The 25952-nt window shown below is 46.3% G+C and overlaps 1 protein-coding gene across 1 annotated transcript in view; it reads left to right on the top strand.

Annotated features, from left to right (window-relative positions):
• HRAS (HRas proto-oncogene, GTPase) overlaps window positions 1-25952 on the top strand; it is a 51744-nt gene that overhangs the window by 9548 nt on the left and 16244 nt on the right. Inside the window, exon 3 of the mRNA XM_075837574.1 lies at window positions 21010-21133. Within this exon, the coding sequence (XP_075693689.1) occupies window positions 21023-21133 (111 nt within the window). The 5' untranslated portion in view covers window positions 21010-21022. The remainder of the gene's footprint in view (window positions 1-21009; window positions 21134-25952) is intronic.

The following is a 25952-nucleotide window of genomic DNA, read 5'->3' as shown; positions in this document are numbered from 1 at the left end:
AGATAGGGGGCCCATACACTGTTCTGCACAGGAGCCCTTTGTTGTCCGTGTCCGCCCCTGGGTTATATGATATACATGTAATGGCAGTAAGTTTAGATTGGACGACACGATGTGGTGACTGACTGCTGGAGGCCTCAGGGGAATTCCCCATTTTCTCCACAATAATATTTGACAGCAAGTAATGGAGTAATTTGGACAACATTGTTTTACTAAGGTCCTATTTTTAGTAAACCTTATAAGCCCATTGCCTCAACACAACTAGAATTACATAGAACATAGAACATTTTTCTTGTAGTTCCTACGAACGATCGATCTTTGAAGACTAATGAAAGGTTGTCTGTCACACAGCTGATTCTTCATCTTTTATGAGAAATATAATGTCTGGTGATGTTAGGTCACCACAAGCAGCCACCATTATCATACATATAAAGACACATCGATTTATAGCTGTTTTTTTAAAAATTTTTTTTTTTTGTGAAAATGTTGTTTTACTGTACTGTATGCGCAAAAAAAAAAAAAAAAAGCGCACACATTGACATTAACAGCAGGGAATATGATGCAACCTTCCTTCTCTGTACATGGACCTTGGTCAGTTCAGCGCTCTTACGCAGCCCCAGAATGGAGACCTGGAACTTAATTTAAATGAGTACGTTTATTTGTTTTTCAGAAGATTAAAACCCAGACAGCCCCTTCTTGAGAGAAGCTACAGAGAGTGGTGGTCACGTAGTCACCGAGAAAATAAGTGTTTCTATAGGCACATATCATGCTTTTTGTTAGCGAATAACCCCCAATTGCCAGTTTGATTTTTCATCTTTTTGTCCAGTGTGTCAGTCTGGTTTTTATGTGGGCTGAGCATTGGAACAATAAAGACATGAGAACATCAGATGCATTTTCTCTGACACCGCTAATGGAAGCATTTCTTCAAATCAATATGCTCTTTGGCAGGCAAAGCCATTTAATAAGCCCATGCCTGTTATTTTTAGATGCAGTGGCCCTATTTTCCCTGCCTTCTCTAATTGAAATCACTTCGATCGGTCAGGAGAAATCCAAGCACAGCCACTGCTGACAGGGCTCCAGTTTGATGGCATGTGATATAAGACCAGCGTACGCTCCCAGTGACCTTGGAGGAAACTGCATGTCACCCTCCTGGTATTTTTAAGTAATAATTCTGAGATGCGATCCTTCTCATACATATTACCGTGAACTGTTCTTTGTTCCTTTTTTAATTAATTTTTTTTAGATAAATTCTCCAGGGTCAGTGACCGTATGAGTTCTAAACAAATAAAAACAGTTGCCCAAATAATGAATTAGAAACGCATCATCCCAAAGTCCCATCTAATAAGGTAAAATAACTGTTTAGGGTAGCCACACACTGTTTTCCATGACCGTTCTCCTTGCCTTCCATGTCCCTGGCACTTTGGGCCCAAAGCAAAAATCAAGATGAAGTTCGTCTTTTGGTACTAAGCCATACCACCACAACTTCCCTCATCCTAGGGCTTGAGTGTTGGTACTTATTGTGAGGAGAACATTGCAGTGCTTTCTGCATTAGGGTGGTCTGCATAAGTTCACAAAGGGACATTGACCCCAACTGAGCTGGGGCCGCCCTCTCTAGAGATCCCGTAGTAGCCACAGGGCCGGCCTGTATAGTATGCTTACACCCTTTTCTTCAGGCCTGTCTTCATAAATAGTCCCCCAACCCTGCCTTCTTGCTATGATACAAGGAGGTCAACCCAATAGCTAAAACCAAAATGCCCTTCATTGGAGTTGGTTAATGCCATCACAACTCCTGAGGCAGTAGGTCTCAATATTTTTTTGCTAATATTGTAATGCCTCTGGAGTTGTGGTACCATCCTCAAACTAAATGTAAAGGGAAGAGAGGCCAGCTTGAGTTAGTCCCCCCCCCTCCTCCTTCTCTAAAAGCCCTATAGCATCCACAGTACATTACATATGCCCTTGTAGTGCCTATTTCCTTTTCCTCTTCTAATGCGCTTTAGCACTTGTACATATTAAACTGGGTTATGACAATAGTTTTTTAATAAACCTTTTTCTAATTGTCATGTTTGATCCTCGGGCTCCAGATCTGATAGTCATGCCTTTTTCTACTGCCTGTAATAGGATTTTTTGTATTCTCATCTTGGACATTTATGGCCTATCCACTGGATAGAACGTAATTGTCCGATAGATGCAGGTCCCACCTTTTGGAAGCCACACCTATGTCTAGAATGGGATCCCCTGGCCTCCGTCCTATCCTGACCTGTTGTTGCTGCTCTCCATCTAACGAGTCACAAGGTGGCCGGGAGCGCAGAAACAGCCGAGCTCTCTGGGCTACGCTGTTTTCGTAACACTCATTGAAGTGAAAGATTAGTTTTTCCCTTTTCTCTTAACATCCTTAGAATTCCCCATCATCTTAGTGTAACATTTTTTCAACGTTCACAAGACCGAGGCGGAATACAAAGAAAGGATTGTCTGTTTACTTCCACAATACATCAGGAATGTTAAAATTGTAGTAGCAAAATGGAATTGCCATAGGGAATTCTGGATCTGTTTCTTAGAGAGAACATTCATTAACCCTTAAAACAGTCTTCAAGGAAAGGTGTAATTTGTTTTTTATTAGTTTGTGTTTTATTTAATAAAATTTATATATGGACTTTATTTATTTTTTTGTTATTAACACTTTTTTACATTACTGGGGGCTGACAAGTTTTATTTAATCTGTGTATGTGTCTCTTAACGACGCATACACAGATGAAAAAATGCAGCTATAGGACAGAACAAACGGGAGCCGTTCATTATATCCTCTGCTTCTGCCGTCTTGCTCTGTACTGCACAGCTGGTTTGTAGGGGGAAAGCCAGTGCCGTTTTTTTGGAGACCGGCTGCAGGTAAGGTGTGTTTGTGTCTGTGTGTGTGTGTGTGTGTGTGTGTGTGGACTGTGTGGCACGGTTGCATGTTTGGGGGGTTTGGGTGTGTGTGTGTGTGCTCGACGGAGCAGCGGTGCTCGCCGCTGTTTCTTCACAACAGCTGATTGGTTTCAATGAAGGATCAGCGTCACACGAGCGTTGCTGATCTTTCATAGACGCTTATCAGCTGTTTGAAGGATCAGCGGCGAGCGCTGCTGCTCCGTCGTTTATTGCTCTTACTGTGAATCGCCCTCTAGCGGCTGTTCACAGTATTACAGACTTGAATAGGAGAGGCATTCAATAGGAGCAAGGAACGACGGAGCAGCGGTGCTCGCCGCTGTTCATTTAAAACAGCTGATTGGTGGCTATGAAGGATCAGCCGCACACGAGCACCGCTGATCGTTCATAGCCGCTAATCGGCTGTTTTGAAGGATCAGCGGCGAGCACCGCTGCTCCGTTGTTCTTTGCTCCTACTGTGAACCGCCGTGTAACTACATGGTGATTCACAGTAGGAGCAAGGAACGGAGGAGTAGGGTCCCCCCCCCCATTTTCATAACCAGCCAGATATAATAAAACAGCTGCAGCCTAGCATTACCAGGATGGGAAGGGCCACTGTCTTTGGCCCTTCCCAGCCTAATAATACCAGCCTGAGGCCGCCCCTGTGCCTGGCTGTCACTACAGATGGTCATGCCCTGGATCGTACCCAGCTCTTACCGATACCCTTGCCGGTGCTGGGTACCGGGGTAATAATGTGGGGGTTACTGCTAGCCTTTTTAGTGGCTAACACTATGCCCCTCCATAGTAATAGATGTCGTCAAACTGACAACTGCCGTTACTAAGTTTGTAATAAAGTATCAAAAAACAGAGATATAACTCCCTGTTCACACAGAGCTTGCTGGCGCTGATTTTGATGGGGAAACCGCATCGAAATTGACGCCATAAAACCCCCGAAATCTCCCCACGTTGATTTCAATAGGAGGCAGAGGCGGTTTTTTTTTTTTTACCAGGTGGCTTTTCACCGGTCGCAGGGAAAAACAAAGTGGCGTTTCCTTTTTTGCGGCTCTTGCCTCTGACCGCCTATTGAAATCTTTTCTGAGGCCTTTTTTGTGGCGTTTTTGCCCATGGTTCTTGCATTTAGCTTCAATGGCCGCGGGCGAAAACTGCCGTGAAACCAGCGGAAAAAAGGGCAGGCAGTTTAAGATCGGCTTCAAAATCTCTGATGGAATTCGAAGTCAGATATTTAATTTTTTTTTGCCTCTTTCCCGAACGGCCGAAAACCACATGAAATGGCGTATGTGTTTTTACCACAATTTTTTCAATGCGGTTTTCGGCTGCGTGGCGAAAACGCGGCAAAATATTTTTTTTATTCAAATAAACCCTCGTCATCCATTTTATTTTTACTTTTTTTAAAAAGTAGATCATCGAAGTAGTCCAACGTACCTAGTAGGACCTGCAGAATAAAAAATAAAGTTAGCAATATAAAAAATAAAAATCTTCTCATCTTCAATGACTTCTGTCTTCTCCCTGCACCTCAGTAGAAACTAGACACCAATGAAAATAATTTTCTTAGGGCATGGTCACATGAATCTGTAGATGTGTAAAATTGTTTTTCTTGTGAAGCGCCTTTTAAAATACAGGCGGTTTTTACGTGTTTTTCATGTGTTTTTATTACACGTTTTGTGCGTGCATTTTGCAAGTTTTTTTGCACGCAAGTACTGCTCCCATTGACTATAAGACGCTGCTTTTTTTTCTGCAATGTGTTTTTTTTAAAACGTTTGCATAAAAAAATCGTGATGTATGTACGAATGGCGCGCTTTCCCATTGATGTAAATGAGAAGCTTAATCAAGCGTTTGACACGTTTTTTGGCGCCGTGTGAACCGGTCGTCAGAAAAGTAATTCACCACAGGGTCTTCCCTCTTGACTTTCATCATTCTTAGGCTGTATTCACATGAGCATGTTCGGTCTGTAAAGGACGAAACATATTTCGACCGTAAGTCCCGGACTGAACACACTGTAGGGAGCCGTGCCCCTAGCATCATAGTTATGTACGACACTAGGACTCCCTGTCTCGCTGTGGTACAACTGTCCTGTACTGTAAACATGTTTTCAGTACGAGACAGTATGATGCTAGGAGCCCGGCTCCCTGCAGTGTGTTCGGTCTGGGACTTTACTGACCGAACATCCTCGTGTGAATCCAGCTTTAGCCTTTCACCAGCTGCCATTGTTAAAACACTCCCAAAATGGAACTGGACAATGCTTAGCAATTTGAAGATGCCTTTTCCTGACTTGTAGTTAAAAATAGGGAGGGGGGGTGAGTCTCCCTCCCACATTTACAGCAGCTGTAAGTCAGGCTGCTTTGCTTGTTTCACCTTTCTGTAATTCTGAGAAGTGCTCCCTCTGCTGGCCAACATAGGAAAACATGTCAAATTATTTAATTTGTAATAATTTCCACCTTGTGGAAGAAAAAAATAATACAGCAAAAACTTAAAAAATATAATAAAAATAAGTAACTTAAAGAAATGTTTTCATTCGCGACACATTCCCTTTAAGTTAATAGTCTTTCACAATGTTGACCTGATGACAGATTTTTATGCTGTTTAATACGATTTATAGAGATTGTAGTTTTACTATGCAGGCGTACATATGGTTTAAGTTTTAACTGTATTTTTCTTTCATTCTGTAAATGCTTATGGAACTTTGGAACTGTTTAAATAAAGTTAGTAGAAATGAGTACAGGTTGTCCCAAAATTTTCCCCAATCTAAGGATTTGCTAAACTATCAATCAACATGTTGGATTGATCTAGTCTGGCAGTTGTGGACCAAACTGATATTGAGATCTGTTTTCAATGTTGAGCTAGCCATAGACACGGCTATTAAGTTACTAAAACCTACAAGCGAGCGTACTCTTAGATTTGTTTGACTCTCATAATGTACTGGTATATGGAAATCTATTATTTTTCTTTCCTGCATTTCCCTATAATAAAAGATATGAATTAAACGCTTAACTCCTTCAGGACTGAGACATTTTTGATTTTTCGTTTTTCACTCCCCGCCTTCCAAGAGCCATAACTTTTTTTTTTTTTTATATATATATTTCCGTCAAAGGGCATGCCCCCACGTGGCGGATTTCCTCCGCAACTGTCCGCATCAATGCCGCACATAATCCGGGTTGCGGATTACGGCTGCGGATCTGCCCAAAATGTGCAGTAAATTGATGCAGACTAGCTGCTGCGGACTGCGGAAAAAGTGCTTCCCTTCTCTCTATCAGTGCAGGATAGAGAGAAGGGACAGCACTTTCCCTAGTGAAAGTAAAAGAATTTCATACTTACCGGCCGTTGTCTTGGTGACGCCTCCCTCTTTTGGCATCCAGCCCGACCTCCCTGGATGACGCGGCAGTCCATGTGACCGCTGCAGCCTGTGAATGGCTGCAGCCGTCACTTACACTGAAACGTCATCCTGGGAAGCCGGACTGGAGACAGAAGCACGGAGTTCTCGGTAAGTATGAACTTCTATTTTTTTGACAGGTTGCTGTATATTGGGATCGGTAGTCACTTTCCAGGGTGCAGAAACAGTTACTGCCGATCGCTTAACTCTTTCAGCACCCTGGACAGTGACTATTTACTGACGTCTCCTAGCAACGCTCCCGTAATTACGGGAGCCCCATTGACTTCCTCAGTCTGGCTGTAGACCTAGAAATACATAGGTCCAGCCAGAATGAAGAAATGTCATGTCAAAAAAGCAAGACGCATCCGCAGCACACATAACATGTGCATGACAGCTGCGGACTTCATTGCGGAATTTAGAATCTCCATTGAAGTCAATGGAGAAATTCCGCCATGAGTCCGCAACCAGTCCGCCACTGCTCCGCAACAGACAGAGCATGCTGCGGACACCAAATTCCGCTCCGCAGCCTATGCTCCGCAGCGGAATTTTACGCATCGTCTAAACGAACACTTCTAAATAGAAGTGGAAGTCAATGGAGAAACGGCTCCGCTGCGGATTAACGCTGCGGAGTGTCCGCAGCGGAATTCAAGTGAAATTCCGCCACGTGTGAACCCAGCCAAATGGAGTGGTGTGAGTTGTAGATTCTATCGGTAGCATTTAAAGTACCATAAAATGTACTGGTAAACGGAAAAAAAATTATTGGCGGGCTGAAAATGGGGAAAAAAAATTATTCCTCTGTTTTTTTTTGTTTTTTTTTTACGGCTTTCACCGTGTGGTAGAAAAGACAACTTAACTTTATTCTGTGGTTCAATACGATTACGGTGATACCAAATCTATATTGTTTTTTTTTTTATATTACTAGTTTTAAACACAAGTTTTGTGTCGCCACATTCTGAGAGCCATAACTTGTATTTTTTTTTAATCGATTTGAACAGTATGATGGCTTATTTTTTGTGGGACGAGCTGTAGTTTTTACCGATACCATTTTTTTGCTACATACAACTTCTTGATCACTTTTTATTTTTTAAGAGCTAAGTTCACTGTGCGCGTTAAATAATGCTATATTGTAATCAGACTCTTATGGACTCTGCAATACCATTTATTTATTTTTTTTAACTACTGAAAACGTAATTTCACTTTTTTTTTTTTTTTTTTACAGTTTATTAGCCCCCCTAGGGAACTTGAACCAGTGCTCGTTGGATCGCTGGTACAATACAATGCAATACTAATGCATTGCAGTTTATAGGCTTCATTAGGCCCTTGGCTGCCATGACAACCATCGTCACCCCCGATTTCGTTGCGGTGTGGTGGGTGAGCTGTCTGTCCCCATCTTTTCAATGCCTCTGGTGCTGCTGGCACAATCGCTGTTCCTGGCTGTTAGTCCCGGGTATCCGCTGTAAAGCTGACACCCACAGCGTATAGAGCTCACGGGCCGAGCGCGCTCCATATGTTACCTCCTGCACCAGGATGTAATGGCACACTAGAGCGAGTGAATGGGTTAATTATGTGTATAGCACAATGTCTCCTAAGAGAAACTACCACTCGTCTCGCAAAAAAACAAGACCTTATACAGACCTAATAAATAAAGTTATGGCTGTTAGAATATGGGAAGGCAAAAACCAAAAAAAATCTTTTGGCTATTTGAATAAATACAGCAACCACATTTTGGGCATTAAAAGGGTTTATATCAATGCGTTTAATGTCAGACAAAAATCCTGTGTGAAGGAGGCCTTATGCAGTCTCAGTAGACCTATGTTCAACCCCATCAAAAAAGTAATTTCCTTCCAAATACTCTCAGAAGAGGAAACTGGATCAGAAGTCTTTTTAGCAGATGTGCATGCATAATACCATACTCCATAAAGTCCACCATCATGCCCGTAAAAAAAACACACATTACGTGACACAAACATCCAAATATTCACACTGGAAACTACACTTGAATGTACCCAATACAGCATAATAAACTAGCTATAATTCAGGTTAACCATTTAATTCAAATTTAATTTTTGAAATCTTTCCAATTGTAACAGGAGGAGGTAGAAGAAGAAAAAAAACAATTCTTGTATTTAACATTTTCTAGAGAAAGGCTTCATAATTAAATTTTTTGATATTGCTTTAAGACTCTCTGTTCTAGGAATCTGTATCCAGGGCCGGCCTTCGGTTGGATGGCGCCCTGTGCGGGACTCTCTATTGTCGCCCCTTACACAAACCAAAAATTAACCACATATATAGACACGCTGGAAAATATATACTGTACATACATAAAGACATATTTTTAGACATACAGGCAAAGATACATACACACATTCTGGAATATATACATACAGGTAAATTATATCGACACACGTACACGCATATGCAAATACATAAAAGGCACATATATATACAAGCACAAAGACACATTCACAAACAGACCCATATATACCCAGTACAGATAATGTTGTAGATTTCATGTGCAGTCCTATGTAACACCACAGATAACAGTGATAACTCTGAGTACAGATAATGTAGTAGAAGATAACTATACCCATAGACACCTATAAACACACAGAGGCATATATATAGTGGGCCGCAGGGTATATAGGGGGCCGCAAGGTATATAGGGGCAGCAGGGTATATAGGAGGCAGCACAGATATCTTCGTTTTATATGTTCTACTTTAATATTGAACACACACGTTTACAAAGACACACATACTGTATACGCACAGACACACATACTGTATACGCACACAAATACACCGAGACACCCAGACACTCACCATCTCTCCTTGCGGACAGGATCACTGGCTTCGTGCAGGACGGGCTGTGGGCGGAGCTTCCTCCTATGCTCCTCGTCTCTTATTTACTCTGTGTGTGTGTGTGTGTGTGTGTGTGTGTGTGTGTGTGTGTGTGTGTAACTAAGAACAGAGTAGAGGCAGAGCCCAGTGGCGCCCCCTACATGCTTGGCGTGGGTAGCACCCTGTGTGCTTGCACACCCCTAAGGCTGGCCCTGTCTGTATCCAATGTGAGGACACCTATTGTAACTAGTAGTTAGGTTGTCCTAAGAAGTTTGCACTTTGAAAATGAATTCTCAGGACCAGAATGTGAAGATTTACATGTACTGCTGCCCTGATGCTGCAAGATCCCGTCAGTTCAATGTCAATAGTCGCACACGAAAGTTTAACAAAGTCTCTCAGATTCAGGGGCCTAATCTAGGATTCAAAATTGACCCCCATAGTAAAGTCAAGGATAAACCCTACCACATTATTGACAGTAAACTGGACTTCAGTAATGTAAACCACATCTTTTGGCAGGCTCTAGGTTTATGTTGGTCAATGGATGATAGTCACTGTGGTCCCCCTTTTCCATTACTTTTCAGTCATCCAGTAAACTATACACCAATAATGGCGCCAGTGGCACTAAGAGTGCATTCAAATGTAACGTTTTTGGCATTTGATTAAAAAAAAAATCAATATAACTTTCCTGGTATCTTTACAAAAGAACACCAAAAATGACCTAGGCCAAAATTCTACGTGTGAACATACCCTAAAAAGGAGAGGGGCAGATGTAAGCCTCAAAGTTTGTAATTTAAATAGCATCTGTCATGTAGAACGTAATGTCCTGTCTGCAGGTATCATGTTATAGGTCAGGAGGAGCTGAGCAGATGGATATGTACTGTGGCTTTGTACAAAAATATTCAGGAAAACGTGTAATTTATTCATTGAAATCTCTGCTCACTGTTGGCTAAAGAGTCCAGTCTGCGGTCTAAACCATTGGTTGACAGACTCCCCTGCATGAGTAGGAACACAGAAACAGCTGGTAATCATGGAGTGGAACCGCCCACTGGACTCTTGAAGGGGTTGTCAAGATTTAGAAAAACATGGCACTGTTTGTGGAAGAAAGCAGATATTTTTTTCTAATCCTGGTCAACACTTTTTAAGCCCAGATTTAGAAGTGATTTAAAGAAATATATTACAGGTTAATCTGTATCTTTTCCCACACAACGATATATCCGCCTGCTCTGCACCCCCCACGCTATACATGCTGCCTGCAGATCGGGTTGCCTTATTGATGTGACCAGTTTCTTTTAAAGGACTTGTCTGGTTGAAAAATGCCCTATAAGGTCATTCTGTGTTGTTCGAGGAGAGTCCCTCATTCTCAGGACCACTATTATCTGGGTCAGAGAGCGGTTACAAAGAGTATTTTTCTCTGCTGAAGGACCAGAATGTCCATACATTAAATAGACAGCCCATTGATTCTTTGTTTCCCCTGTGGTGGTGCTGCAAGGGGGATTAAACACTTGCTGCTAGGGTACTCCACAGTTTACAGCTGATTTGCTGGGGAGTTCCCAACTGTGGGACTCTGTCATTTGCTTATCATTGGGGTGGATGTAATAGAGATTAGTATGCAAAAATAAGATAAAATAACACTACAGATATAAAAATCTGTATAATTTAGGCTTCGTTCACATGAGTCAGGGCTCTATTCTGACGTTCCGTCTGAGCTTTCTGTCAGAATGGGTCCCTGACTGACACAAACGGAAACCATAGGTTTCTGTTTCCATCACCATTGATTTCATTGGTGACGGATCCGGTGCCAATAGTTTCCATTTGTCTCAGTTGTGCAAGGGTTCCGTCGTTTTGATGGAATGAATACCGTAGTCTACTAAGCTATTCATCCCATCAAAATGATGGAACCCTTGCACAACGGAGACAAACCGAAACCATTTTCACCGGCTCCGTCACTATTGAAATCAATGGTCATGGAAACGGAAACCTATGGTTTGTGTCAGTCAGGGCTCCGTTCTGACGGAAAGCTCAAACGTAACGCCCTGACGCAGATGTGAATGAAGCCTTAACTGTATGTCTATGCAGAGTATTAGACCTATGTAGATTAAAATTGGCATGTACTTAAACCACTTAGCGACATCTGCCGTGAAAATATGCTGCTGGGAGCTAGGGCTTTGCATTTATAGCGCTCTAATAACGCAGCGGGCAACTTCTGTGATCGAAAACTGCCACAATGTGGCAACGTCCAGGATCACTGTAAAAACAATGATCCTGGTAATTTATTTCTTGTGATGCCACGATCAATAGTGATTGCAGCATCACAATGAGGTCTCTTTACTAGCTGGTCATCAGACATAAATTGCAAGGGACCCTCCTTTGATCAACTATCTGACCATATTCACTGTTAGGGCATACTATGGTATTCTCTAAAAACTTCCTGTGTAATATCCGTACACACTTTTAATGTACTGGCATATAGATATATGCAAGTAAATTTTATACTTAAAAAAATAAAAATGGAAATTAAAAATCCTATGGAAATAAAAAAATAAATCTGAAAACCTTTTTAAACAACCACCACCTGTACAATACATTTAGAACATCATTTATAATCGATGTATGGCACAAGAAAAAAATTGCAGTGGAATCGGTTTTTGTTAGCATTTTTGACTAAATAAAAATAATTTAGAATAAAATGATTTTGCATATGTGTAAAAAAAGAAAAAAAAAAGGGTACATAAAGTACAACTTGTCCTGCAAAATAAGTCTCATACAGCTAGGTTTAACATAAAATGAAAAAGTTATGACCTTTTTGGAGTGCAAAGGCAAATTCAAGAAATTTGTTCTTGTTCTCAATGGCAAAATTTACTTGGTCCTCAAGTGGTTAAAGGGCCATCAGGTACATTTATTCCATGTCAACAGGATATGCCATAAATGTCAGATGTGGGTCCCACCTCTGGGATCCGCACCTATTTCTAGTACGGGGCCCCCTAAACCCCATTCTACCTTTCTCTGTTCCCGCTGCCTTCCTGGCCACTTTGTAATTTCCGACCATGTAATCAGGAAGTGGCCCGGGAGGCAGCCAGATCAGAGAAAAGTAGAACGGGGTTTAGGGGTCCCCGTTCTAGAGAGAGGTGCAGGTCCCAGAGGTGGGACCCACATCTATCTGACGTTTGTCATATCCTGTGGATATGCCGTCAATGTCCCTGATGGGCAAATCCCTTTTGTGTAAACCCCCTATAATATATGTTTGTGATTTCACCCATCTTTACTGTTTGCACAATTGTATTTAGTAAATTTAGTACATTTATCCCCATTGAGGGGAGGTAATAAATGTGCTTAAAGTACAGTAAGCCATTAATCTACAATTAGGGCATTAGTGATTATAGTCTAATTTCTTTTCTCCCTTTATTAACAACATGACAACATTACCTAAAGACAGGCGGGCAGTAAATACACACACAGTGAAGTAGTTGTTAATCATTATTCCACAATTCGTCCTATTCAGTTAATCCAGGGGCGCACACTGAGCGCAAAGGTTCCTGGTGCAAAAAGCAAGTCTGGGCCCCCCTCACTTCAAAGGCAACAAAGCTGTGCAAAGATGTAATCTATAATTACAAACAAACATTAAAGGGGTTGTCCACTACTGGACTATCTGTGGGGGTCTGACACCCGGACCCTGCACTGATCAGCTGCTTCGGTGGCCTGCGGGAAGCAGTTGGCTCCGTACGTTGCATAGCGGCCGTGCTGCAGCTCGACTACTGTTCTGTGACTGAAGCCAACTGCTTCTAGCATGGCCGTCAGGAGGCCACTGGAGCAGCCGATTTGGTTCGGGGTCCGGTGGATAGGTCATCAGTTGTCCGGTAGTGAACAACCCCTTTAATTTAAAAATAACTGTATATATGGAATTCATGCTATATACATGTCATGCCTTCTCTCAGCACTCACACATTTAAAACACGTCGCACATACGTACCCTGACAGTTGACTGCACTATTGATTCAGTCAAAACAACGGAACACTGTCACAACGGTGACTAACGGAAATCTTTAGCAATATTTGATATCAAAGGTGAGGGAAACGGAAGCTTAGGTTTTATTTTTCCTTTTCGTTGAGGGGTTAACCCGACGGAAACCTCTGACTGAACCCCTGAACGGAAGGGCAACAGTGATGTGAACACTAGTGCTTTGTGCGTTTATGGGGCACCTTCTGTGATCAAAAACCGCCATGCTTTGGCAACGGCCGAGATAAGAGTAAAAACTATGATCCTGGTAATTTTTTATTTTTTTGATGCCATAATCAATAGTGATTTCTGCATCACATGGAGGGGTCTCTTTACTAGCTGGTCATCAGACATGAATTGCAAGGGACCCCCGTTTGATGACGTCACAGGGAATTCCTGAGATGCGATCTGGGCCCTTATCTTGTATGAGCACACAGACATTGAAGGACTCCAGAAGGGGCTGGACCGAGCCTGCAGGGCTGAAGGGGAAGCCTCCATGACCTCCCTGGTAGGGAAAGGGTTAACAGGTGAGGGAGAGCTGGAGGGAGTTGGAGGGGGTCAGGGAGGAGTCAGGGGGGCCGTTGCTGCTCTTCCCGCTGTTTTCAGCATTGAGCCGGAAGCAGCGGGAGCAGTAGCACAGTAAGAACAAGCTCCCCGTTGCCCGCGCTCTTACTGTATGTCGGAGGCGGTTTTGTTAGAGCAGCTGCGTGCTGCTGCTGTGCACCACGGTCCCGGATGGCTGGAGGAGACCGTGGCTGCATTAGCGAGGATCCCGGACGCCGTGTTGCCACGTCAGGCCCGGCGTTCGGGGTCTGTTGCAGGAGACAGGCTCCCCTCCCCCGGCCCCCTTCCTAGCATGGCGGCGGGGGGGGGGAGTCGGCAACAACTGCTCCTGTCCGGAGCAGGCAGAGAGCGTTGCCGGGGGTGACGGCGACGCAGGCCGGGTCGACCCGTCCCTCCCGGCGGTCTCGACCTCCAGAGCGCCTCAGTCCTGAGGCAGTCCCGCGGACACGGCGTCGCAGGGGGAGCCCGATCTCGGACGCTGCAGGCCAGGCAGCTGGGGGGACCGCCCCTTCCCAGGCCCTGCGTCCTGGCAGGAATCCCAGGCCGCGACGGGGTCTGGCGGTGAGCAGGGAGTCGCAGGCCGGGCTCCCTGTCACCCCTCCACCATCGGATGGAAGATTCGGAGGACGAGGTACGGCCGCCCCGCCTGGTGATGTTCCGGCCAGGGGGCAGGCTTCTTCAGGATCATCGAGACGGACGCCTAGATCTGCAGCGACGTCGAGGCAACAGGTCCGGTCGGAAGTCTGGGTTCCATCGGTCGGGCGGCAGGTTGCCGGCCCATCGGTCAGCGCGTCATCATCTCCGATCCGAAGATGTCGGTGGGATGGCCAGTCGTCTGCGAGAGATGAGCTCGAGGAAGGTGAACTGGACGTGTATCGTCGAGGTCAGGATGGTCCGGCTGACGGGAACACAGCGCCTGTGCGGCCCGGTGAGTGTGTAACTCCATCATTGTCATATCCAGCGATTTTTATGTCGGGTGTCGGTGGGGGGGCTGCTAGCGTCGCATCGGTTGCCGGTAGTGGCGCGGGCGGGCGCGATGGCGCGGGTCTGGCAGACTTAGTGGGTTGCTTGAGGGAGCTGGTCGGGCGCCTAGATAGGGCGGCGGCGCCGTTAGTTACGGAAGTGTCCCCGGCGGTAGTGTGGGAGGGCCCCAGGGACTTGGGGTTGGTACAGGCGCGGCCCGTGCTGGCGGTTAGGGAGGCGGTCGCGGTGTCGGTACAGACCGAGGCACAAAAGGATGGCGATCGGGTGCGTATTGATGACCGTGCTCGGGGGGAGGTGTACGTTTGTTTCGAAGGTCCGTTGGGGGCGCATTTAAAGCAGGAGGTGCGCGAGCGGATCTGGAAGGATGAATATGTTGAGATTTTTTCTCTCTTGCCGCTCGCTAAATTTAATTTGGATAAGAGCAAGCGGGACGAGAGTAAAAAGGACGAGGAGGAACGGCGGCGGTATAGGCTTATCCCGCAGACGTTCGTTAATTGGTTGCAGGCGTTCGCCATATTGGCTAGTGTGATAGGGGAAAAGGCGGCGGAAAATTGTTCGGCGTTATTTTGTTATTTTGATGCCATTGGGGAGGCTCATAGGGCGTATGGGGGTCAGGCGTGGCTGCGATACGATGAGCAATTCCGTCAGCGGAAAGCGGTTCGGTCGGCGATTCGGTGGGACCAGAAGGATATTGCTCTCTGGTTACGGGTTATGGCTCCGGTTAGGCAGTCCTTTCCCGGGAGCGCCGGCCAGGGAGGCCAGTCTAGCCAGGTTGGACAAAGCGGCGGGGGAAAGGCGGGTTTTTGCTGGCAATTTAATGAAGGCCAGTGTAAGTTTGGGGCCACGTGCAAGTTCAAGCACGTGTGTTCCGAGTGTAATGGTGCATCACACGGGGCGGCAAAATGTCTGCGAAAAAAGAGGTCAGGGAACCAGCACTCCGCGGCTGGTCAAGGGGGTGTCGCCGGTGAGGGTGGAAAAGATGGCCCCTTATCTAAATGAGTATCCAGATAGGGCGGCGGCGAAGTTGCTTTCCGAAGGGTTTCGTGTTGGTTTTGTTATTCCTCCGCCTCCTTATGAGGTTCCGGTTACGCGGAGGAATTTAAAATCGGCTTACTTGCATGCAAAAGTCGTGTCGGAAAAGTTGTTGAAAGAAGTTTCGTTGGGCCGCATGTCGGGGCCGTTTGTTGAGTCGCCTGTAGAAGATTTAGTTGTGTCCCCGTTGGGTATTGTCCCTAAACGCGAGCCCGGAAAATTTCGTTTGATTCAACATTTATCGTATCCCAAGGGTTCGTCGGTAAATGACGGGATTGATCACGAGTTGTGCTCCGTAGTCTATACCTCGTTCGATAAGGCGGTGGGTTTAGTGCGGGCTGCGGGTCCAGGTGCGCTGCTAGCAAAAACCGACATCGAGGCGGCGTTCAGGTTGTTGCCTGTTCATCCAGAAAGCCAACGGCTGTTGGGTTGTTTTTGGGATGGGGCTTTTTACGTGGATCGGTGCCTTCCGATGGGGTGTTCCCTTTCTTGTGCATACTTCGAGGCGTTTAGTAGCTTCGTAGAGTGGGTAACGAGGGGAGTATCCGGGGTCGACTCGTTGATCCATTACTTAGATGATTTTTTGTGTGTTGGCCCGGGGGGTTCGCCGGTTTGCGGTAATTTGCTTCATGCACTACAGAAGGTGGCGAGGGATTTCGGTATTCCTTTGGCGCCAGAAAAAACGGAGGGCCCGGTAGCGACGATTTGTTTTTTGGGAATTGAAATAGACTCGGTGGCAATGGAGTGTCGTCTCCCTGCGGATAAGTTGGGTGCTTTGAGGCTGGAGGTACGGCGGGCTTGTAGACTGACGAAAATGACGCTGCGGGAGCTTCAGTCGCTGCTGGGGAAGTTGAATTTCGCCTGCCGGATTATGCCGATGGGGAGGGTGTTTGGTAGGAGGTTGGCGGCGGCAACGGCGGGAGTGCGTGCGCCGCATCATTTTGTGCGGCTCAAGGAGGAGCACCGAGCGGATCTTCAGGTTTGGGATGACTTCTTGGGCCAGTACAATGGTCGCTCACTATGGATGGCCCCAGCGCAGGATACGAGTGATTTGAATATTTTTACGGATGCGGCTGGGGCGGGCGGTTTTGGAGCTTACGGGGGAGGTCCGTGGTGCGCGGGTCAATGGCCGGCTAGTTGGGTGTCCAGTGGACTCACGCGGAATCTGGCCCTGCTCGAGCTGTTTCCCATCGTGGTGGCGGCTACCATTTGGGGGGACAGGCTCAGGGATAAGAAGGTCCGTTTTTACTGCGACAACATGGGGGTGGTGCTGGCCATTAATAATATCACGGCGTCCTCTCCTCCGGTAGTTCAATTGTTGCGACATTTAGTGTTGGTGTGTTTGTCGTGGAACGCGTGGGTGGTGGCGGTGCATGTCCCGGGTGTACGGAACTGTATCGCTGATGCTCTTTCTCGCTCGCAGTGGGACCGGTTTCGGCAATTGGCACCGGGAGCGGAACGGCTCGGTTTGGCTTGTCCGGAGCATCTTTGGGATCTGGTATCGGTCCCGTAGAACAACTGTTACAAAGGTCTTTGGCGCGCTCGACGTGGAGTGCTTATGCTGCTTGTTGGAGGCAGTGGGAGGAGTGGGTAAGAGAGTTGGGTGACGTCACTACGGATAGAGACAGGTTGGTGGCACTTTTGTACTGGTTAGGGGACGCCTGGGAGGCGGGGTTTTCAGTGGCGAAGGTGAACCGGTTCATATCTGCGGTGGCGTTTGGGTTTAAGTTGCGGGGCTTTCAGGATGTATCGAAGGAATTTCTGGTATCGCAGGCTTTGAAGGGGTTGCGCCGAGGTAGGGTGGAGGCGGATAGTAGAAGGCCTGTGTCGTTTGCTTTGCTTAGCTCGTTGGGCGGTTCATTAGCATCGGTCTGTCGTTCTTCAGACGAAATGGATTTGTTTCGGTTAGCTTTTTCGTTAGCGTTCTTTGGGGCATTTAGAATAGGTGAGTTGGTATCGCCAAGTACTAAACAGGCAGGGGGGCTGAGATCTGGGGAGGTGAGCCTCTTCGCAGATCGGCTGGAGGTATGGTTGCGTCGGTCAAAAACTGATCAAGTGGGGAAGGGTAAACTGATAGTTTTGTTCGCCCTCCCGGGGTCGGTTATGTGCCCAGTAGAGTGCATGCGGGGTTTTACGCCGAAAAGTGGGTCTCCAGATTTGCCTTTGTTACGTCATGTGGACGGGTCGTTTTTGTCCAGGTTTCAGTTTGGAGCTGTATTTAAAAAATGTTTGGCGGCGGTTGGTGTTGTGGCAGGCTCATATTCATCTCACTCCTTTAGGATTGGCGCAGCAACAGAAGCGGGGCGCTGGGGGTTGGATGATGAGGGGGTGCGGCGTATTGGTCGTTGGGAGTCCAACAGGTTTAAGTCCTATGTCCGCCCCCATATGTTATGAGGTTTGTTGTTAACGCTTTAAAAATGTTATATGGTGGTGCCTAATTGTTTTTTCCGTTTCAGATTCGCCTCCGTGTTTGGTGTGGTTGATGGGTCATTCTTACGTGCACTGGGGGGCTTTGAGGGCGGACGTCCGCCCGGATGGTCGCCAGTTGCGCATTCCGCGACAGGATGCGGTTGTGCATTGGCTGGGATTTAGAGGTATGTCGTGGAGCAGGGTGTTGGCGGAATTCCAGACATATGCTCGGCTTGATAGGGTTCCGGAGGTCTTAGTGCTGCACGTGGGTGGGAATGACTTAGGAGTCCGCCCCTTTCGTGAGTTGGTGCGGGATATCAAACACGATATGTTGTGTTTGTGGGTATCTTATCCCAAGTTAGTGATAGTGTGGTCGGACATAGTCCCAAGAAAACATTGGCGGTTGGCTAGATCGGTGGAGAGAGTCAATAAGGCTCGCATTAAAGTTAATCGGGCGGTGTCCCGTTTTGTGGCAAGGAACGGGGGCATTTGCGTGAGGCATAGGGATTTGGAGCCAGGAGTGGGGAATTTCTGGAGGAGTGACGGGGTTCATCTGACCGAGGTTGGCATTGATCTGTGGAGCTTGGCGATAGCAGAAGGCATAGAAAGGGCGGTGGTGGTGTGGAGGAACTCACAGGCTTAAGGTGGTCAAGGCCTGTTTCGCTGTGGCGGGGGGAGTCCTTGAGGCCAGTCAGTAAAAAATGGTGGGGGGGTCGCATCGGGGGTATGCGTCCCCCAAAAAAGGTACATGGTTGAAGACTTCATCGGGTGTTATCCCTTTGAAGTGGTCTTCTGGTAGAAGGTATATCACTTGAAGGCTTCATCGGGTGTTATCCCTTTGAAGTGGACTTCTAGTGGTCGGTATATCACTTGAGGGCTTCATCGGGTGTTATCCCCTTGAAGTGGACTTCTAGTGGTTGGAGCCATCTGCAGAGGTGAACGGTGCTTCCGAGCTGGTTTACGGCTGGAGGTAATTAGTGGTTTGCAGATGGCTAACTCGGTGTGTTCTTAAAAAAGGAATATCTGAAAGGGCTTCAAGGACTTCCTCTGCTCGGGTTAATGTTAACGTTAAATTGTTATTTACGTTTCTGACCCATGTTGGGTCATGTGAATTATTAGAAGGAATTCTCTGGTGGATTCCTAACTAGTTATCCGAAGGTTTCGGATTTAAATTGTTTTTATAAAACTGTAAAATTAATAAACGGCTGCTGTGGCCATTTCACATCCAACCTCGGTGTCACGTGTCTTTCCTAAAGGTGGGGGTGGGGGGATAGGATGGGGTAAGGGAAGGTTCGTTAACACACGACTCTACTTAGGCAGGTCAAGAAGGGGCTGGACCGAGCCTGCAGGGCTGAAGGGGAAGCCTCCATGACCTCCCTGGTAGGGAAAGGGTTAACAGGTGAGGGAGAGCTGGAGGGAGTTGGAGGGGGTCAGGGAGGAGTCAGGGGGGCCGTTGCTGCTCTTCCCGCTGTTTTCAGCATTGAGCCGGAAGCAGCGGGAGCAGTAGCACAGTAAGAACAAGCTCCCACCCTCCCGCCCTTGGTTTGTTACGTGGTGGGTATTTGCGTACGTCCGTATATGAGTGTTGTGTTTTATTTGTGTGCTTATCTAACATGTTTTCCTTTTTTCCTGAGTAGGTCCTATTGTCATGGCAGCTGGCGGGGGGAGTCCTTGAGGCCAGTCAGTAAAAAATGGTGGGGGGGTCGCATCGGGGGTATGCGTCCCCCAAAAAAGGTACATGGTTGAAGACTTCATCGGGTGTTATCCCTTTGAAGTGGTCTTCTGGTAGAAGGTATATCACTTGAAGGCTTCATCGGGTGTTATCCCTTTGAAGTGGACTTCTAGTGGTCGGTATATCACTTGAGGGCTTCATCGGGTGTTATCCCCTTGAAGTGGACTTCTAGTGGTTGGAGCCATCTGCAGAGGTGAACGGTGCTTCCGAGCTGGTTTACGGCTGGAGGTAATTAGTGGTTTGCAGATGGCTAACTCGGTGTGTTCTTAAAAAAGGAATATCTGAAAGGGCTTCAAGGACTTCCTCTGCTCGGGTTAATGTTAACGTTAAATTGTTATTTACGTTTCTGACCCATGTTGGGTCATGTGAATTATTAGAAGGAATTCTCTGGTGGATTCCTAACTAGTTATCCGAAGGTTTCGGATTTAAATTGTTTTTATAAAACTGTAAAATTAATAAACGGCTGCTGTGGCCATTTCACATCCAACCTCGGTGTCACGTGTCTTTCCTAAAGGTGGGGGTGGGGGGATAGGATGGGGTAAGGGAAGGTTCGTTAACACACGACTCTACTTAGGCAGGTCAAGGGCTATCTGACCATATTCACTGTTAGGACATACTAAGGTATGCCCTAAAAGCTGCCTGTGTATATGCAAGTAAATTTTATCCGTACCCTGACACACCTACCCCACTCCCACATTAGTCATATGTTGCACAGATGTTTCTCACACATTAGACACATGCCATGCACACCACTGATATATTGGAATCATGCCACACACATCACATGTATACACGCCACATGCAAATTAGACACATGCCACACACACAACCTCTCACACTGGTATGCTGCACAAATGCTCATACATTAGACACATGCTGCACACACGTCACATGCATTAGGACATACTGCATATACACCACTCAGCATTGTGTGTGTGTGTTTTTTTTTTTTTTTAGATTTTCCTATTCGATCAATAAATAAATGTAAACAATAAGCGGACAATCCCTTTTAAGTGTTTTGTAGATTCAGATGAAGATTATCAAATATTACAACTGTAGAATGCACAGGCCATGGTACTCAAAAAGTTGGACCAATGCTTGCAGGATATATTATTTGTTATAACCACTTTTAAAATGTATACATTTTTTTTTTTTTTTTTCCTTTTCCAACAGGGGGTTCTGGACAATGACCGAGTACAAGTTGGTGGTGGTGGGAGCAGGAGGCGTTGGGAAAAGTGCCTTAACCATTCAGCTTATACAGAACCACTTTGTTGATGAGTATGACCCAACCATTGAGGTGAGACTCCAAAAAGTGCTTTGTTCTCGCTTCTTTCTTCTACCAACTCACACATTGTTCTAACCAAACTGAAGTATAACTGCATGTAAAAAATAGAATGTGCCACTGTGCCCACTGTCAATAGTGCCCATATATAAAGTGCCAGTGCCCGTGTAGATGGCGCCACAGTGTCCAATGCAGGTAGTGCCACACACAACCTACCCTGTGGATGGCCACACTCCCCTGTAGAAAATGCCATTGGGGCTACCTTTAGGAGCGGATACAACACTCTGGCTGGGGTTTCACCTCCTGGAGGAGCCCCTGACGTCACTGTCCATTTATGGATAGTAATGCACGGGGCCTCCTCCAGAAGTGGAGTACCCATCCAGAGTGTCGGAAACGCTCTAGCCGGGTATTCCACTCCAGGAGAAGCCCTGACGTCACTCTCCATATATGAACAGTGACTTCAATGGCTTTCCCGGGCTCAGGTCATATTGTAGCGCTGTGCCCGGGATATCCTCTTGTGAGGGCCAGGATCTGTTTTTAACGGTCGTCACGAGGATTGATTCCTGAAAAAGGGCCATTAAAAAAATAAATAAAATTATCCATCGAGGTGTGTGTGCCAGCCAGCCAGCCATCAGGGCAGCACTACTAGTACTCCCGTCAGGGGCCCGGCCACATGGATGAAGAAAAGAGGCCCGCCGGGCTGTCGTCGTCCTCCCTAGCAACGCTCGCGACACCCCCTGCATACCTGTTGTAGCTTCACATACTGGATGGGGAAGACGCAGCATGTGCAGAAGCTCCGTGTGGAGATCCCGCCCCCCCAGCCAGCGCCTCTACACTGCTGACCCGACCTGCAGGCTGGTGAGTGTCTCCCCCTCTCCATCCTGCTTCCCATTCCCCCTGACCCCATTTGTAGAATGTACAAAGTATGTTAAAATGTTTTTTGCTATTTTTTTCGTTTTCCTAGCGTTTTTATTATATAATTGCGGCAAAACTGCGCCATTTTTGCAGCGATTGCGAAAATCACTGCAAAAATTGTGCAGTTAGCTGCGATTATATAAAAATCGTGGCAAAACTGAGTGATTTGTGCCGCAATTACAAAAATTGCATAAAAAAAGGATACAAAACATGAAAGAATAGTGCTGTTCGGCTATATCCTCAGTGCGGTCAAATCACGTTTCTTCCGCGATTTTGCATAAATTGTTGCAAAAAAATGGGATTTGACCGTACTTTGTAACTAGAATAAGGCCTCATTCAGACAGCCGTGTTTGGTCCGTGATATACGGAGCGTGTATCGGCCATATTTCCCAGGCTGACCACAATTCATGTGGCAGGACTCCTAGCCTCTCCGTGGGAATACTGCCCCATACTGTAATGATGCTTTCAGTGCGGGACTGGGGACAGTATTCCCACAGGAAGGGAGGGACTCCTATGATTATAGGTAACTGTGATGCTAGAAACCCGGCTCCCTGAACTGTGGTCGGTCCGGGAAATATAGCCGATACATGGTCCGTATATCACAAACCGAATATGGACGTCTGAATAAGGCCACTTACTGTACTTGTCTCCTATTTTTGGTGCGGATTGCACACTTAAAATTCACTACAAATTACAATATAAGGCGATTTTCAGACCAACATGTGAAATCAGACGTGAAGATCGTCTATTTTTCACGGCCGATTTGCACCCGTGCGGGACCAGTTTTCACAGATCCCTCAGACTTGAGTCTATTGAGGGATCCGTGGAAACGCACAAAAATAGGACATGTCCTATTTTTTTACAGGTCCATCGGAACACAACGCCGGTTTTATCATTGAAATCAATGGGCAGATGTTTGGAGGCGTTCTGCTTCTGATGTTTCTGACGTTTTTCGTACGTTTATGTACAGAAAAACGGCCGAAAATAAGCCGTGTGAACATATCCTAATGTTGCAGAATTGTAACGTATTTCATCCTTTACAATGAAAAGGGTTAATTTGCTGTAAATCCCTAGCCAATTCTGTAATGCACACATTTGGTGCACAAAATCCGCATCAAAACCGCAGGTAAAATCTGCACCAAATATTGAGGTTTTTTATACATTTTTAGGTGCGGTTTTTACATTTTGATGCGGAAATAGGTGCAGGTTTAATTTTATTTTTTTTAAACTAGTCCGAAACAATTCGCAAGTGGAAACGCAAGATAAATTGACATGTAGCATATTTTCAAATACACACCGCAGGTCAATATTTGTGCAGAAAATGCGACATTTAATTTGCTGGTACTGTATTGCACTGCGGATTTGCCGCACGAAAATACCCGCGACACATTTGCATGTAATAAGTATCGTGCGCATTTGGCCTAACAGTTTTTTTAACTCACACTATGGCCCCGTTCACACATGTTGGATTTGATACGGATTCCGATGACATTCCGATGATTCTGCATCCCATGCATATGAGGTTTCCGCAACCCAGTTCACATTGTGTGAAAAATTTTCCACGTGTATTTTTGTCCGCACAATGAAAAGAAATTGACCACAGCAATAAGTAGCATGCGACTTATATTACATGAAAAACCCGAGGATGAGCAACGTTGAATGATAATGGGACTTAGGTTTTGTTCACACAGTATTTTGCAGGCAGAAAAATCTGCCTTGAAATTCCTTCAGGCTTTCTCTGCCTCCCATTGATGTCAATGGCAGGTCAGAGACAGAAATGCCTGAAGAAAGGGCATGTCGTTTATTTTTCTTTCAAGCATTTTTTCCGCTCGTGGGAAAAAAACGCCTTAGTCTCCCGTTGAAATCAATAGGAGGCGATTTCGGACGTTTTTTGCTGCAGTTTCCAACGTGGTTTCCACTGCAAAAATGTCGCAAAAAATCTCTGTGTGAACAGGGCCTTATTCTTGTGCGGATCTGCTACACGCTTGGGGCACATCTGTGTCAGAAATCAAAGGGTAAACCTCAGATTTTTGTTGTGGAAAAATACATTCAACTTTAATGGCAACGTAAGAACGGAGCATTAGTTCTCCTTACATCCTCACAAGCGCTTCCCCCTCCCTTAAGGCCCCTTCACATCGTGTTGTTGCCCTAAGTTTATCATGCACGTCAGGAAATCTAACGTACACTATAACCAACGTGGACGATAATTCACAGGGCTCCGTTATCTCCTTTTAGCCTACGTTGGGCTGGTAGACGTCGGTTTACCTTATTTTTGAAGGATGGAGTAGCAGAGTAGATTTGCTATTCTGCAGTCCCCAGGCAGAGCATCACAAGTGCTCTACCCGTGGACTTTGTCCCTGGGAAAGCTCCTGACATCACTGTCCATATATTTAAAGTGACGTCAGGGGATTCTCCAGGGTCGGAATTCCTGGCCAGAGCGTTGTCGACGCTTCGGCCGTGTACTCAGGCTTTGCAAAGCTTTGCACGTCACTTTACGTATATGGACATCAGGAACAGCACCATAGTCCCTGGGCAGAGCGCTAGTAGAAGGCTCCAGCCCTGTTCATGGACAGTGACTTCAGTATCCACTGGGCCATTCCCGGGCGACGTATCCCACTGTATGCCATACAGTTGGATACGTTTTGGCTAAATAGATCGAAATCCAGAGCATTAACCGGTCACTGCCGGCTCCATGGTTTTCTACACTGTAATTGACATCAGCACCAAAATAGGTTAATGCGTATAACGTACAAACATATTATTGTATGCATACATAGATATACTCTTCACCTTTAGTACTCCAGCTAATATAAAACTGCAGCAGTCCAGGTTGACTGGAAGTTCACATTAACAGATCTTTGATCACAGTAGGGTTTTATGGTTAGGAGTGCCTGTCACTAGGTCCCGCCTTAGGGGTGTACGACCTGTGCCATTGCACAGCGCGCATCACTCCAGCAGGTGGAAGGGGGCGCTGTGCTGGCTCCCTTCTCCTGCTTGTTTCAGAAGCGCCCGGGCTCGGCGACTCAGCAGCCACCTTTCCGCCCGGGCGCTCCTTCACTTAGTGGCGTCGCTACCGCTGTAGCAGCCATAGTGGCTGTTAGCAGCGACACCCGGCATGAGGGTGCCCATGCTACCCGTCAGGACGGCCCCATGACCTGCGGCGCCGCTAGCAGCCGCTGTGGCTGCTACAGCGGTAGCAACGCCACTGTAGCTCCCTGAAGGAGCGTAATCCCCCTGTGGCCGGGGATTCCGCCCCTGGACGGAGCACTTGATGTCTCTATCCATATATGGACCGGACATCAGGGGCAACTCCTGAAGCGGAATCCCCGTCCACAGCGTTGTTGACTCTGTGACCGCGGATTCCACTCTTGCCTTACAAAAAACCGCTGTGTCAACATACCCTATGAGTGTAGTCAGGGGCTTAGCTAGCGGGGGGCAGGTAGGGCATGTGCCCTGGGCGCAACTAGGTGGTAGGGAAGGGGGATGCTGCAGAGCAGCTGATCGCTGCTGGTAGGTGCCCTTTATGTCGGACACCTGCAGCAGCGATCAGCTTTAGGAAGAGCCAGGAGTTCATGCAACGGCATTCTGACTGGGGTCTGTGACGGCCAGGGAGTGGACCAGTCCAGTCACCTGACCTCACGTCAGTGACCAGGTCAGATGACTCACGTGACTCAATGGGGCACTTAGGGGGCATAATACTGTGTGGGCACAATTAGAGGGCAAAATACGGTGTCCTTGAAGGAGTTATAATATATTATATTATATTATTATTATACTGTATGGGGGCACAAAAGGGGCATTATCCTGTGTAAGGGCACTATATAGGTAATTATTCTGTGGGGGGTGCATTATACTTTATTTTATTCTTTTATGGGGCATTTTTTTTTATGATGGGGTGGGACGCCGAAAGATAATTTTG

This window comes from Rhinoderma darwinii, chromosome 9 (genome assembly GCF_050947455.1).
Source record: "Rhinoderma darwinii isolate aRhiDar2 chromosome 9, aRhiDar2.hap1, whole genome shotgun sequence".
Taxonomy (NCBI): Eukaryota; Metazoa; Chordata; class Amphibia; order Anura; family Rhinodermatidae; genus Rhinoderma; species Rhinoderma darwinii.
The sequence above is the reverse complement of the archived record's forward strand: the minus strand, read 5'-3'. Positions and strand labels throughout refer to the sequence as shown.